This window comes from Phodopus roborovskii, unplaced genomic scaffold (assembly GCF_943737965.1).
Source record: "Phodopus roborovskii unplaced genomic scaffold, PHOROB, whole genome shotgun sequence".
Taxonomy (NCBI): domain Eukaryota; kingdom Metazoa; phylum Chordata; class Mammalia; order Rodentia; family Cricetidae; genus Phodopus; species Phodopus roborovskii.
Genome location: NW_026126563.1, coordinates 13,287,605 through 13,303,992, shown reverse-complemented (window position 1 = coordinate 13,303,992; position 16,388 = coordinate 13,287,605). Strand labels below are relative to the sequence as shown.

The 16,388-nt window shown below is 37.9% G+C and overlaps 1 protein-coding gene across 2 annotated transcripts in view; it reads right to left on the bottom strand.

Annotated features, from left to right (window-relative positions):
• Rock1 (Rho associated coiled-coil containing protein kinase 1) overlaps positions 1 to 16,388 on the bottom strand; it is a 94,884-nt gene that overhangs the window by 26,154 nt on the left and 52,342 nt on the right. Inside the window, exons 12-19 of one of the 2 annotated variants that reach the window (XM_051202007.1) lie at positions 14,296 to 14,381; positions 12,686 to 12,734; positions 9,685 to 9,820; positions 8,543 to 8,634; positions 8,203 to 8,449; positions 5,919 to 6,025; positions 4,451 to 4,601; positions 998 to 1,158 (exon numbers count right to left, since the gene is read on the bottom strand). In XM_051202007.1, the coding sequence (XP_051057964.1) occupies positions 998 to 1,158; positions 4,451 to 4,601; positions 5,919 to 6,025; positions 8,203 to 8,449; positions 8,543 to 8,634; positions 9,685 to 9,820; positions 12,686 to 12,734; positions 14,296 to 14,381 (1,029 nt within the window). Of the gene's footprint in view, positions 1 to 997; positions 1,159 to 4,450; positions 4,602 to 5,918; positions 6,026 to 8,202; positions 8,450 to 8,542; positions 8,635 to 9,684; positions 9,821 to 12,685; positions 12,735 to 14,295; positions 14,385 to 16,388 lie in introns of both variants that reach the window. The other variant, XM_051202006.1, reaches the window with a different exon arrangement.

Here is a 16,388-nt window from a genome sequence, read left to right as displayed (position 1 = left end):
ATCTTATTCATCTTAATAACCCCAATTTTGAGTTCTCCTTTAATTTAAAAAAAAAAAAAAAAACAAAAACTTTGAGTTCTTTTTTAAATTAAAAAACTTTTAAAAAATTTAATTTTACTTTATGTGTATGATATTTAGCCCACATGGTATGTTTGTGTATCATGTATGTGCCTGGTGCCTGCAGAGGCCAGAAGAATGTGCCGGATTCCCTGAAACTGGAGTTGTAGATGGTTGTGAGCTGCCATTGTGGGTGCTGGGAATTAAACCCAGGTTCTCCTGAAGAGCAGTAATGTCCTTAACATCTGAGCAACTTCCAGCTCCATCTTCTAAATTTTCAATATATAGATAGCCTGCTTGCTAGTTTATTTCTCATCTCTTGTCAGTCAATTGTGTATACGAATATAGAATTCACCAATAGCATCTAAGTTTTAAAATGTCTCCTGTGACGGCTCCACATCATGTTCTCTTCTCTGACTTCATTTCCCTCTGCCCAGGGTTCACATATCTTCCTACCAAGTCTGTTCTCCAATGTTGCCTCCAGTAAGACAAGACTTGTAACAAATAATGTTTAAAATACTCACAGTAGCCACCAATGTATGTCTTTTCTTTTCACCAACAGCATTATAAATATGTACTACATGTTTTCTATCAATATAAGCCATTCCAAGCGGCAGGTAGATGTTTAAATGCTATCTAGATAGCAGAGATACTTTTGATAGCTTTTTTTTTTTTTTTTTTTTTAAAGAAATAGTTTCTTCTAGGAGGAACTAAGACATTTTGACACAGTTGCATGCATTATTGTGATACGCAATTAAACAACTGCTAGGAAATGAATGTTTAATAGCTATCTGAAATGAAAATTCAAGTCCTGGGATGACAGTATAGTGGTGAACAATACTTCATTCAAATCCTCTGTTTCAAACACAGATAAAAGTTCTCCAGTCACACCTAGAATAGTTTCTTTTAAAAGATGGATAAAATTAGTACTGTGTCTTACTTCATCTTCCATCCTTTCTTTATTTTCAGTCAAATGTTCCAGCTTCTGCTGAGATTGTTTCAGATCGACATCTAGCATAGAGCACTGTTTCTCAGTCTCAACAACTCTATTTTCAGCCTTTTCTCGAGCTTCTCTCTCTTCCTTCAGCTTTTTTTCCATTTCTGTAACAGAACACACACTTAAAGAGCACCTTAATATTTTTCACTTTAACTGGTCTGGAAATTGGTCTTTAAAATACTGTAATAGGTATCAATTATAAAAGGTTCTAAGAGCATTTTAGTAACTTATATAAGAATGCCTGCAGAAAAAGTTATAAAATATAGTAATAATTCTTTAAAAGTCTCAATCTAGCCCTTGCCCAAAAGAGAAGAGACTGGAAGATAAAGAATGTGATTGCAAAGAATAATAGTAAGTAATGAAATGAAGGTAAAAAACAGAAAAACACGACTGCAGTTATTAATCTCATTAATTGTTTACTGGTTTTTCAAGACAGGGTTTCTCTGTGTAACAGCTCTAGTTGTCCCAGAAATTGCTCTACAGTCCAGGCTGTCCTCAAATTCACAGAGATCTGTCTGTTTTTACCTCCCTGAGTGCTGGGATTAAAGGCGTGCACCACCACACCTGGTTTCTTTCTTGCACTGGTCTGGAAAAATTTCAGAAGCTCTACAGACAGGAATTCTGCGACTCAATGACAAGATTCCATGTTGCAGAACACCTCTTCCAATCATTATCGAAGACCCTAGCATTTACAAGGAGCCTTTTTCTGGGATATGGCAAATCAAATTCTGAGAATTTTAACTTTACCACAGTCATGCCAGTAGGAAGTTGTATCACCAAGAAAGTGTTTTTGCTATTCCTGGAGATTGCCCATCACATGACAAACAATCAGAGCAGAGAGTGGAAGTTTACTTTTCCCCTAACCTTATAAATACAGCTGCACTAACATAACCATTGCCTTCTGAATCCCTTCTCTCCAATCTAAGAGAAATTCACTTCACTTGAGTTTCAGACTTACATACCAATTGAGTAGTTAATATATCTGTCTAGGTAGCTGATAGAAGTCATCAAAATTGCTGCTTTCGGGGATGTGCTGAGATTTGAACTCAGGACCTCAAATAGGCTTAGCTTGTGTTCTGCCATTGGAATCACTTCTCCTGCACTTGTATCAATCTCAGTATAGGACACAGCCATTCACTTAGCTGTCCAAACCAAGCACCTAAGGCTTCCTTGCTCCTTTTCTGGCCTCCTTCCAGCACATTTTTTGTGCTTCTGCTCACCACCAGTGCACAGAGCCTATAATTTCCTAGTGGATCACTGCTGTGGAATATTCCTATGCGCTGTGTAAATTATGCTCTGATTGGTTTAATGAAGAAGCTGATTGACCAATAGCAAGACAGGCTGGGGTTAGGTGGAAAAACCAAACTAAGGTGGTTAAGGAGAAGGGCAGTCAGGAGACATGCCAGCTAGTCGCCCAAGAAGCATGATGCTGAAGGACAGGTAAAACCACGAGCCATGTGGCAATACAGATTAATAAGAAACAGATTAATTTAAATGTAAGAGACTAGTAATAAGCCTGAGCTACTAGCTGAGCATTTTATGATTCATATAAGCCTCTGAGTGGTTATTTGGGAATTGGCAGGTGGGAGAGAAACAGCAATTCACAGATCATCCTATTTCCACTGCTCCTTATTCACAGATCATCCTGTTTCCACTGCTCCCTTTCTTTCTTTCTCCAAAGCATTCTCCAGATAACAAGAGCAGTCTTTTAAGACATAAACTAAAACTGTAGTTGGAGATAGCACAATGGACTAACACTGCTCTCAGGCATATTTGAAGTAATAATAAAATGAAGCGACTGGTTGGTCTAAACTAGGATTGTGACTGGAAGCTATACAGCAAAATAAATATAAATGAATTTAAACAACTGAGGGAAAAAAAGCAGCTAAGTAACGAGGTTCAAAATGGATCATTAAGAAACATCAAGGGGCAGACTGAAAAACTGGGAGAAAAGAAGAGTCCACTTGTAGCAGGCTTTCTTTTGGGGCTCCAGCCCGTTCCCAAATCATGGCACAGAGACTTATTAGTTATGAATGCTAGCTAGCCCATATCTTGAATTTGTTTCTCACTAGCTCTTATAATATACATTTAACCTGACTGTCTTCATCTACATTTTGCCCTGAGGCTTTTTAACCCTCCTCTCAGTCCGTGTGTCCCTCCTCTCAGTCCGTGTGTCCCTCCTCTCAGTCCGTGTGTCCCCTCCTCTCAGTCCGTGTGTCCCTCCTCTCAGTCCGTGTGTCCCCTCCTCTCAGTCCGTGTGTCCCTCCTCTCAGTCCGTGTGTCCCCTCCTCTCAGTCCGTGTGTCCCTCCTCTCAGTCCGTGTGTCCCTCCTCTCAGTCCATGTGTGTCCCCATGTGTCCCTCCTCTCAGTCCGTGTGTCCCTCCTCTCAGTCCGTGTGTCCCTCCTCTCAGTCCATGTGTGTCCCCATGTGTCCCTCCTCTCAGTCCGTGTGTCCCTCCTCTCAGTCCGTGTGTCCCTCCTCTCAGTCCGTGTGTCCCTCCTCTCAGTCCATGTGTGTCCCCATGTGTCCCTCCTCTCAGTCCGTGTGTCCCTCCTCTCAGTCCGTGTGTCCCTCCTCTCAGTCCGTGTGTCCCTCCTCTCAGTCCATGTGTGTCCCCATGTGTCCCTCCTCTCAGTCCGTGTGTCCCTCCTCTCAGTCCGTGTGTCCCTCCTCTCAGTCCGTGTGTCCCTCCTCTCAGTCCGTGTGTCTCCCCATGTGTCCCTTTCTCTCATTCTGTAAGTCTCACTCCATGTCTGACTGGTTGGCGGCTGCCTTGCTGGCCAACCCTGGGCATCTTTCTGCCTTGTTCTCCCCTGAGCCTAGATCCTCCTCTTACTTATTCTCTCTGCCTGACAGCCCTACCTATACCTCCTCTGCCTAGCTATTGCACATTCAGCTTTTTATTAGACCAATCAGGTGCCTTAGACAGGCAAGGTAAAACAGCAACACATCTTTACGAAATTAAACAAATGCAGCATAAACAAAAAGTTACACACCTATACATAATTAAACACACCACATCTTTGCTTAGTTAAATATTCTATAACATAAGCAAATGTAACACATCTTTACATAGTTAAGTATTCTACAATATCCACTTACTTTACTTTTAGACCCAAACCCTAAACTCACAAATGCCCTGCCTTAGCTTCTCCAGTGCCGAGATTTCAAGTCAGCATGCCTACTATGATTTCATTAACTTTTATAGTTAAGATATGGTAAATAAAATGAGGAAACTATAAAAGGTAAAACTGGGATAAAAGGGAGTGATATAATAAAATATCTTCTCTTCTTAGATAACAATGCCATAGAAATGAAGTTTTGATTAAAACCAAATTTGTGTATGCATTATTTAAAACTAATCATAGAAAGCATTCATATAAGCAACACTTACCACACATGGCAACAGACTTTGCCTCTTCTAGAGACTGGTGCTTGTCAGTTAACCTCGCTTTAGTTACTTTGTGTTCATTTACTTCTTGTTCTAACCTCTGCTGTAAGGACTTGAGTTTGTAGTTCAAGTCTATCTCTAAATTATTCTTTTCCTAAAAAATCAGAATGAGAGCCATGGAATATAACAAAACTTAATTCCTCAGTATTTCACACTTTACTAATCCCCCTTTCTCTGCCATCCCTCCCCACTGGAAGCATTATCATAGCTGATGCAGAGGTGCCTATGCTGCTGGTTATGTTCAGGATGGTTTTGCACTACAGTCACAAATGAATGCAACATTCTTCCACTTTGTTACTCAATTCTTGCTCTAAAAAAAACTTTTTAAAAATGTAAGACATTCATCTATATTTATATCTAAATTTACATTTATTTCCCTTTAAAAAATGAAGTATCTAGGAACAAGGCAGTGAAATGTTCAGAGAGAACAGTAAGAATGGGTTCAGTCTTGTGTATGGTTATTGTTCCGTCTTTCATCCTATTCGTACATATACACCAGCTTGGCACAGAGACTGACCCATACAGGGAGGCTGCACGAGTCTGTGCTAGGCCCTCTGCATGTTATGGCTGTGGACCTCGAGTGTTCTTGGAGGTGTCTCTTTTTACCCTACTGGGTGGCCTCCCCCAGCCTTGCCATGAGGGTGTGTGCCTAGTTTTACTGAAATTTGTTATGCCATGTTCAGCTGATAGCCCTGGGAGGCCTACTCTTTTCAGAAAGAAAATTGAGGAGTGGATCTGGGGGAGAGACAAGATGGGGGCCAGCAGAATGACCCCAATGAGGGGGTGAAGGGAGGGAGAGATGGAGTGGTGCACAAGCCAATTACTTTGGTCTTTTTTATTTTACACTCCCCTCCCCACCCTTTAAATTCTGACAACATGGAAGAAGCATGAATGGTCTGTTAGGATCCAGTTCTTTATTTTCTGTCTTCATACGATTTAATACAGTAAGGATTAATACCTCCTTCTTACCCATGTACAAAGGAACTAGGAACAATTTCTTCTTAAATGTGCATTGGTGTTTTGCCTGCATGTATATCTCTGTATGAGGGAATCGGATCCCCTGGAACTAGAGTTACAGACAGTTGTGAGCTGCCATGTGGATGCTGGGAATTGAACCTAGGTCCTCTGGAAGAACACCAGTGCTCTTAACTTATAAGCCATCCTCCAGCCATAGGGACAATTTCCTTATTAAAAATTATTTCAAAATCAAATTACCCTGACTATACATTAAGCATCCAAAGCTTTTTAGAGTACAAATAAGAATATAGTAACAAGATGCCAAACACATCATGCATACATTCCAGTATACCAAGAAACCAACCGCACAATGAAATACAAACACTACAAAAACACTACAAAAAAAAAACCTCTGACAACCATAATGTTATCATTACAACAGTAAGTCCCTTACCTTTTCTGAATGATTAAGCATGTCTTGAGCCTCTTTTCTTTCTTCTTCCACTCTTTCAAGATTATGTTTAAGATGCTTCACCTCCTCTTGTAAAGATGTAATTCGTGCTATGAAGTGAGAAAAAGGATAGAGCAAAATAATTTATGGTATTATAAATCAGAATTGTGATGATTTGAGAGTGAGGAGATTTGTGATGCAGAACTTTTAGGTGCTTGTGAGTATTCAGCTTTGAATTTTTATGTATGAATGATTTTCCTGCATGTATATTGTGCCCCACCCATGGATGCCAGAGAAAGAATTGGATCCACTGGAATGAGCATTACATACAGATAGTTCTAAGGAGTCAGGTGGGTGCTGGTGACTTAACTCAAGTCCTTTTTGCAAGAGCTGCAAATGCTATTAACTGCTGAACTATCTCTTTAGCTTAGCGGTTCTAAACCTTCCTAATGCTCCTTATATTGTGGTGACCCACAACCATAAAATTATTTTCAATGTTACTTTATAACTGTAATTTTGCTGCTGTTATGAGATGTGATGTAAATATCTGTGTTTTCCGATGGTCTTAGGCAACCCGCACCCCAGAGGGATCATAAACCATAAGCTGAGAACTGTGAAGTTTTCCCAGTAACTACGAAGAAGTTCCTTTCTTGGTTTTATCTGGATATATTTGAAGCCTGGTGCCTGAGAAATAAAACTCTGCTTAGCTATGAGCCAATGGGAGCTCCTAACTTCCGTTTCTGTAGTCACAAAAACTGACCTGACCTCTCTCCACAGAATTAAGTCTCATGGGACCCAAAATATGTTCCCTTCCATGACTAAGGTTAAAACATACTCCCCCAATCCTCCAGTCTTTCCTGAGAGGCCTGAAAATTCTCATGTCTTTTGTGTAGGTAGAGTAGATACTGCAACTGAAGAGCAACAAAAATCAGGAAAATATCTAGGAAGTAAAGGTAGACATCTTTGGGAAAAAAATCAAATGGTATTTACCCTTTAAAACTGTTCCTTTTACTTATTGTCAGTTATGTCTGATTTGCTTTTTAGTTTCACAAAGAATGCTAATGATTCTAATCCCAACCTTTCCTATCCTACTTCCCTGGGTCTTTTTTTTTTTTTTGTAAAGGGTCCTGTTCCCACAACTGAGGAATTCCTGAATTCCTGAGAGTTAGCAGTGATAACCCTCTCAGCCTGTATCAGACGAATTGTGATTAAGATGTAAAAATTAGGCAAGTTTTTTAACCAAATATTCAAAATCTGGGCTACAAAAATTACTTCACAGAAACATCTGTGAAAGGATCACAGCACAGCACAAATACAGACACTACGCCAGCTCTATAGAAAGACCACTTCCATTTACACCAAACTGTTTTCTGTGAGAGCACTGATACAAAAAAGTGCCTCATACTAAAAAGTAGCTAGTACATTAGGTGGTCACTGGTGGCACACACCTTTAATTCCAGCACTCAGGAGGAAGAGGCAGAATACCTCAGTAAGTTCAAGGCCAGCCTGGTCTACAGACTGTGTTCCAGGACAGTGAAGGTTACACAGAGAAACCCTGTCTGGAACGAACAAATGCAAAGAAGAAACAACAACAACAAAACATAATTAAATGATATACTTTATAGATTTTTAAGCACAAGTGAAAGAACAGAACTGGAATTATAGCTTATGTGGTAGATTAGCATGACTAAAATCCGAGGCGTGATCCCTAGCCTACAAAAAATTAAAAGCGAAATTTATAGATAAGAAGTGTGTACTCCGTGAGGAACATGGAGTGTCGACTTCCCAGGTACAGAAAGTAGGATGGTACTTAGAGAGTACTGCAGGGGCAAGGAAAGTGAGCTACTGTGTAACGAGAGTTAGTTTAAGATCCCAGGTACAGAAAGTAGGATGGTACTTAGAGAGTACTGCAGAGGGCAAGGAAAGTGAGCTACTGTGTAACGAGAGTTAGTTTAAGATGATCAAAATGATCTAGAGATTTGTGAACAGATGCGCAGTAATGTTGAATGTATTTAATGACACTGAAATATACACTTCAAAATGCTTAAAATGGGGGCTGACAAGATGGCTTTAAAGGGCTTACCATGGAAGACTGACAACCTGAGCTCAATGCCCAGAAACCAAGTAAGGGTACAGAGAATGAGCTACCTCTCTCTACCAAGTTTTTCTCTGACCACCCACCCATACGTGCCCCATGGCACACATACATCACAATAATAATAAATAAACAAAAACTTATAATGGCAAATTGTATGTGACATATAGTTTACATAAGAAAAAGTATTACCTTGAAGGTCTCCAATCATCTCAGAATCATGCCCTCTGTCTCTTCGCTCAGCTTCCAACACAGCTTGCAGCTGGTAGTAATCTTTGTCTGCTTGTGACTTGGAGTTCTCTAAAATTCTGTTTCTCTCCTGTAATTCTCTGTTCAGGGACTCTAGCTGACTAATTGACTTGCTCATCTCTGTGTGACTCTTCCTTAATCTTACAGCTGTGTCTGATTCTGTCCTAAGTAAGTCATTGGCTTCTTCTAACTATTAAAAAAGAAAGAAAGAATTTTGACCACACATGATCATGTTTCTTTTAAATTAACTATAATTTTAAGAGAATCCCACTGAAGAACTTACCTGCTTCTGTAACTGTGCCAGCTTCTCATTAGCAAGCTGTGAGCTCTGACTCACTTTCCGTAAGTCTTCCAACTGGTCCTTTAGTGTAGAAACTAGGAAGTCAAAAAATATGTAGAAATTACATACTTTTACTAGGAAAAAACACCTTTTTTAAATAAAATTTATTCTTAGACCACAACAATCAGTGAAATTAGGTTCAAAAACCAAAATCTATCTTACAAGTTTTTATATTCTAAATCCATCCAAAGGTAGAGTATTGCCAGGCAGTGGTGGCACACACCTTTAATCCTAGCACTCGGAAGGCAGAGGAAGCCAGCTATGTGATTCAAAGCCACAGAGCTAGTTCCAGGACAACCAAGGCTACACAAAGAAACCCTGTCTTGAAAAACAAGAAAACAGCTTTGTTTCTGTTATAGTAGTATTCTAAATTCTTTTATGATCTTCATGGAACTAGTCTACTGGTGTAATAACACAAAGCTCCTTTTGTGGTCTTGTTTTTATTTTTTCTTTGAGATTTAATTTACTATGGCCTGCTGGCTCTTCTCAAACACAAGAACTCAAGTGACTCTCTTGCCTTAACCCCCTGAGTGCTGGGATATAGGAACGCACCATCACATTTAGTTATAATGCCAGTTTTTTATTTGTTTTTAAACAGTATAAATTACTTGAATAATTCAGTACTTTTAAATGGCACAAAAATCAAAAGACAGTAAAATGGTAGAATAACAAGAATTCTTCCCTTGTTTCCTCTTTAACTGGCTCTTACCCCAGAACTATTATTAGTTCTTTTTTCTTAGGACAATCTATGAATCAACACACTTAAGATGGAACCAAATATATCAGACATACATTGTCACATGTATATCTACAGAAATATATACATATTTAATGACATACGGAGATGGTCTGTAAAGCTGTATATTCTTTTACGATACAGATAGTCCAACATCTGTATCACTGAATACATTATACCTTTATGAATCCTATATGAAGAGCCTTATGTATGCATCATACTGCATACAGATAAGTACATTTATAAAGTAAACTAGAAATAAAATCATTGTTATCAAATGGCTTAAAAATCTTATACAGAGCTCAGTGTTTGCCTAGATAGTCCAGCATTTTTCAAAGTAACTATTTACCTTCATTTTCTACATTTCTTCTCTTCTCATTTTCCTGTTCCACTTTTCTTTGGTATTCATTAATTCTGTGTTGTAGCAACATTTTTTCTTTCTCAATTTGAGACACTGCAGATTCTAGATTTCTCCTTTGATTCCCCTAGAACCATAACAACAACAGTTCCAACTGTAAACAATACTAACTGATAGTTTGCTCTTTAAAAATACTTCAGATGAAACCTTAAGGTATTTTTTGCTTAAAATCAGGTTGTATATTCTTTTCAGTTGTGAGTATGTGCATGAATGCACATATGTGGAGGCCAGCAATCACTGTCAGAAGGTTTCTTCTATCATTTCTCCTCTGTATCACGTGAGATATGGTCACTCACTGAAACTGTGGCTTGCCTGTCTCCATACTGCTTTCCCAAACTGAGGTTACAGTAATGCTCAGCAATGTCTTTAGCCCCAGGTAGTACATTGTAATGACAGCTTTACGGTAACAGATAAGGATGTGTTACAAAAAAAGTAAGACACGCCTACTTGAACTAGACACAGACACTTTCTGTTTCTGAACTACCATCACCAGCATTACCAGTGGGGGCAGGTTTTTGTTGCTTTGCTTTTTTTTGTTTTTTGTTTTTTTAATTTAAGACGACATCTGGAAACTCTGCTTTACTGTGTGCCTTTCTAGATTTTTCCCATCTGTAAGTAAACACTATCTTTTATATAATCTATATCAGAGAGATTTGTAGAGGTGATACAGATCAACACAGTATTTCCAGTTCTAAGATTCTGCCATTTTAACTTTTAAAACTCATCATATGTATGGAGGTCGGAGAACAACTCTCAGGAATCCATTTCCTCCTGCTACCTTAAGGAATGTGGAGGTAGTACTCAGGTTATCAGAGCCTCTGCCTATTGAGCCACCTTTTAACTTGAAATCCAACTTGAATCTAGGCATGATGGCACACATGTATAATCTCAGTATATAGGAGGTTGTGGTAGGATCATAAATATGAGTCATCAAGACAAGCTCCTAAAAGCTTTACACTTTTATATTTATGTTTAAATCTACTATTAAGTTAATGGTCACAAGGTAGGACAAATTAAGTTTCAGATCTTGGCTCACAACTGTTCCAATACCAATTGTTGAAGGATTACACTTACTAACCAAAATGCTTTTCCTCTTTGTCAAAGGTCAGTGGGCCATAACTCTAAGAGTGTATTTCTGGTCTTCATTTTGTTTTCCTGATATATAGTCTTCGGTCAGTAATATGCAGTTTTGATCACCATGGTTATGATTTTTGTCATGGGACATACAAAATATAGCAGGATAACTAATACTTAACAGGCCATGGAGTCACTTCATCTCTTCCCTAAGAATAGCTCTGGGTGATTCCCATTACTTGTGTGTGTTTATCTCATGAAAATATTCCATCTACTGGGCACATACATCCATAGGAAGTCAGAAAGATGACTTCATTTGGATGTATAATCTTGATATAATCTTGTATATTCTGTCACAGTTGAACAAATGCTGTTAATGATGTGGTTGTGGTCTATAAAGTCTGCTCTTGGCTTATGAGGCTGGGGGAGAGGAGACCCATAGTATTCCTACTATGTGTTCCAGGCTAGCCCTGAACTTGCTATATATCTGAAGATGACCTTGTACTTTTGTTCCTCCAGCTTCCATTTCCCAGGTATCACGATTATAGGCATGTACCACCCTCCCCCTTTAAGAGATCCTGAGAACTGAACTCATGCTACACAAGCACTCTATCAACTGAGCTACAGCTTCAGCCACACATGCCTGTGGTTCTCCTTAGGAATCAGGTACCAAGAGCTGGTCTGCTTTCTTCACGCCTTTCAGGATGTGTTTTACATGTAACGTATGGGGATTTAGCTATACTTACTGGTAGGAGAAGGGAACAGTGTTTTCACTTTGTCTCTCTTTAAGTAGGACTATGCTAATTTAATAATTAAGATCTTCCTCCCAAACTTGAATTTAGAAAGATAAGTAACTTCAACCTAGTTTATCTAGGATTGATTCCTCAAACACTCAGAACGAAAAATACAATGCAAACTAAGTTCATATTAACCTGTACTAATGGCAAAATGCTGTCAATAAACCTTTAGATGACTACATTTATACCCAAAGCCACAAATTAAAGGGAAAAGTATCACTAAGACATAATTATAGCTGGCAGAGGCAGCTGGCTTTCTGAATTCAAAGTCATCCTGGTCAGGACAGCTAGGACTGTTACACAAAGAAACCCTGTCTTGAAACAATAACAATAAACCCCAACCAAACAAGCAAAAAGGCCAAATACCATTACCCCAGGGAAGAAAAAGAACATGATTAAATCTAAAAAAGGAATTGTTTATTTCTGCCTAAGGAAGTGATCACACACATCAGAAAGTTAACTAAGAATGAAAATGTAGTATATATTTGTACACAAGTATCTATCAGCAAACAATGTTTCTCTGCTAATGGACCAGGCTGGTAGGAAAAACATGAATACTTCTAAAACCAATTCTAAGCCCCACTAGTCATGTGAAATCATGTTTATATCAATCATTTCAAATTATTTTATATTTTTCTTCTCAATCTGCCTCTTTCTGACATAGTTGCTTATATTTTCATTTTTTTTAATGGTTTGTCAAGACAGGGTTTCTCTGTAACAGCACTAGCTATCCTGGAACTCATTTTGTAGAGCAGGCTGGCCTGAGAGATCAGAGGGGTAAAGTCATCTGTCACCACCGCTGGGCACAGCTTCTCTTTTTGATCGCTTTGCTTCTTTCTGCTTTTCAGTTACCAAGAAGCACAAAACTGAAATCTATGCACTAAAATTTTAACACGATCACAGCATAAAGAACAAAGGAAACTAAAGTATAATCTATAAACTTGAACCTGGAGCCTAAGGTAAAATTTTCATCTTGTGATCTCAAATGTGATTTTCACTAGAAACAAACCAATGTGAGAGAAGAAAAGACAGGAAAAAATATTTCGTAAACTAGAAAGTACCTCTTCATCCAATTCTTTCATTATCTTGTCTAGTTTTATGTTTGAAGTTCTGCAAAAAAAAATCAAAAAACAAAACTGATTATAGATATATTTACTTTTTTACTTGTATTTCTTTAAAAAAAACTCTACCCCTCCCCGTGTGTGTTTGTGTGTGTGTGTGTGTGTGTGTGTGTGTGAGAGAGAGAGAGAGAGAGAGAGAGAGAGAGAGAGAGAGAGAGAGAGAGAGAGAGAGAGGTCTCTTGGCTGTCTGATGAAGACGTGTGCTTCTGTGGAACAATCAATCAGTCTGTCTGTCTATCAATTTTGGTTTTTCAAGACAGGTTTTCTCTGTGGCTTTAGAGTCTGTCCTAGAACTTGCTCTGTAGACGAGGCTGGCTTCAAACTCACAGAGATCGACCTGTCTCTGCCTCCCAAATGCTGGGATTAAGTGAATGATGGGGAAGGTGGCATATAGGAAATAAGTGAGTGTACCACTGGGCAATGATGCAGGCAAAATTCTGAGAGCTACTGAAAGTGTATTATCTCTACCTCAATTTGTTTTCTTTGGCTCTAAGTAACATAGTGGGAATCAACCTGTGAATCACAACCCCTTTGGGGGTTGCAAATCAGGTATCCTTCAGATCAGATATTTACTTTACAATTCATGTCAGTAGCAAAATTACAGCTATGAAGTAGCAGTGAACTAATTTTAAGGTTGGAGTTACCATAACATTAGGAACTGTATTAAAGGGTCACAATATTAGGAGGGTTGAGAACCTCTCTCCTACACATACTGCATATGTAATGTGCTCATGTGAATGTCTCAAATACCTCATTCCACACATCTAAAACTAATGTGTTCTATATAGCTCCCTTCAATGTGAAGTTCCCTTACAACAAGGCCTCCACATGTGTATGATCCCTGGACTTCAACACTTTCTTTTACTCTTCCCACTTCAGTCTTCTCACCCACTGTGGTGATGCATTGTTTATGATTTAATGAAGCCACTGATCCCCAAAATGCAAAGCTAGGTGCAGCCATAGAGCCAGAAGGCACACACCTTCAATCCCAGGACTCAGGAGTTAGGCAGATGTTATATATGTTATCAATAAAATTTGATTCAACCAGGAAAAAGAAAACCAACAAATAATGTTCCAGAAAAATCTCAGTGGTAGTATGAAAATTAGTCATTTTTAGGTTAGAAGATTATTCTGTACTTCAGAAAGCCCTTTCAATTAGCTAGTTAAGTCAGGAGGGAGACATAACAAATGAGGCAACTAAATGAATTAAAACTAAACACACTTTTTCAAAACTACCATAGCAAAGAATCTTAAACAGTCTGAAGAAAACATGTATGTAACTAACAGCAACACAAATGTTTCCTTTTTCTTTTTGCAGTGCTGGGGATCAAATCCAGGACCATGTGGATGCTAAGTACCCACTCTACTGTAAATCTATATTCCAAGCCATTAATACTACTTCCTAGCCAAGACACTTTTTTATAGATGTGCATAAATAGCAATTTTAACATCCCATCTTATATACCTCCAGGTGTTTACAGAGTATATTCTATGTTCTAAAATATGTACTTAACTTCTGATATGAGAGCATCACTGAAGGACAATCTCACCTGCACTTCTGCTCCATTTCATCTTTTAATTGCATTTCATTATGCAGCTGTTCTTCAAGCTTGTAGATTGTTTTCTGTAAACTTTCCTGCTTTAAGTGAAAAAAAAAAAAAAAAACAACCAAAAACCTTCATTCTGTTAATGTCTAGAGAAATTAAAAGTAACACCTTTTGTTACTATTATATGGCTATTCAGAATGACTATTTAGTTTAATCCTTTATCTCTCTCAACAATATTAATTGATATTGTCTCAATACAATTGGGCATAATTCATATGTATATCAAAACACTATATATTAGCCTAATATGTACATTTTTTTGTTTTGTATGTACAAGTCAATAATGTACAATGGTCCAAAGACATAGGCACAAAATATTACCATGCTAATAATAAAACTGAATATAGAATGTTCCAAAGAAAAGAAGGAGCCACTTCTAATTTTACCAAGAATATACATGCTTTAAGGTAGATTTAACAGATGACAAAATTAGCCTGAAGGAGAAGTAGATAGAAAGAAGGCATTTTAGAAAGAATGAAGAGTTGAAAGGGAGGGAAGAAAACATCACATTTGGTAATGGGAAGAAATCAAGTATAACATAAGACAAAACATCACAGAGGAATTAACTTGTATCAAACTTGAAATAAGCAGAACAATAAAACTTGAGGACCCAAATTTATAATCTGTGACATAATATTGACAACCTAAAATAATATTCTAGGGCTAGGAATTAGTTCATTAGAAAGTACTTGCTACATAAGCACCCACACATAAGAAGCTGGCATGGTGGTGCATAGTTGTAATCCCAGTGCTAAACAGGAAGGAGACAAGATGATGCCTGGGGATCAGTGAACTCTAGGATTAGTGAAACACCCTGAATCAAAGAATCAAGTAGAGAGTAATAAAGATATTGGATCTGACCTCTGCCCACACACATACAACACAAACACATACGCACATACCAAATTTCACTAGTAAGATGAATAGTTAAAGGACAGCAGACTAGGAAAAGTATCCTAGTAAGAAGCTATTGAAACAATTCAGGTAAGAGAATGTGGGTATGTAGCAAAATCCTGGCTCTAAGCAGAAGAGTATATCAGTTAGAAGATAGATCTAGAAAACAAAAATAAAAAAGAATAGGGATATTATTATTACAAAAGGCAAGAAATCTAGAACATTGTCAGTGAAGGTCTGGGGACAGGAAGACTGTGAGTTTAGCTACGACCTAGTCTGATATGTCTGTAAAGTGTACAGGAAGAGAAATTCAGGTGTGGAGCTAAGAGAAATAAGATGGGCATTCATGTGAGTCTATGGATACAAACACTTTGGGAAACATTTAATATTAGTTGAGCAGTGAGAGGGGATCCAGCACCGAGGGCTGAAAATGTAAAAAATCATGAAAACAAAAGGAATTAAATTAATTATTAAAATTACAATGGCAAATGCAACAAAATATTAGGAAAGTCAGTATCTAAAGCAGTAAGAAAAAATTTGTTCATTATATTTAGCCTTGCAATGTGCATTTCAGCTACGACTTTCAGGAAGGTTTGGTCATTCAATCAGTAGATTTTTGTACTCAGTTCTAGGCTAACACAAATTGTACATCAAAAGAATAGTAATAACCAAAAGGCATCAGTAGAAAGTTACACAATCACCACAAAACAAAACACATCAGAAAAACCAAATAAATCGAACTGAAGATTTACTCAAGTACTAGTTACCTTACATCCTAGACAAAATCCAGGAAGTGTAAGATTACAAAAAATATTTTGTTATTTTCCCTAGGAAGTAGTATTTTCATTTTAATAATTTTTGAGCCCTTATTAAGCTATATATTTTGCCCAACAGTTTTTGGAATGAAAATTCAAAAGCCCACAGATTTGAAAAGGGGGTCAAGGAAAGGGCGAAGGAATGTTGTCATTATAATTTTCAAAATAAAGTGATTTTAAAAATGTTTTTTAAAAAAAGCTCAAAAGAAAAAAGCGATCAGGGTCAGGAGAGACAGCTCAGTGGTTAAGAGCATTTATCCCTCTTCTGGAGAACTTCAGTTCAATTTCCAGCATACATTATCAAGTAGTTCTCAAATGCCTGTAAAT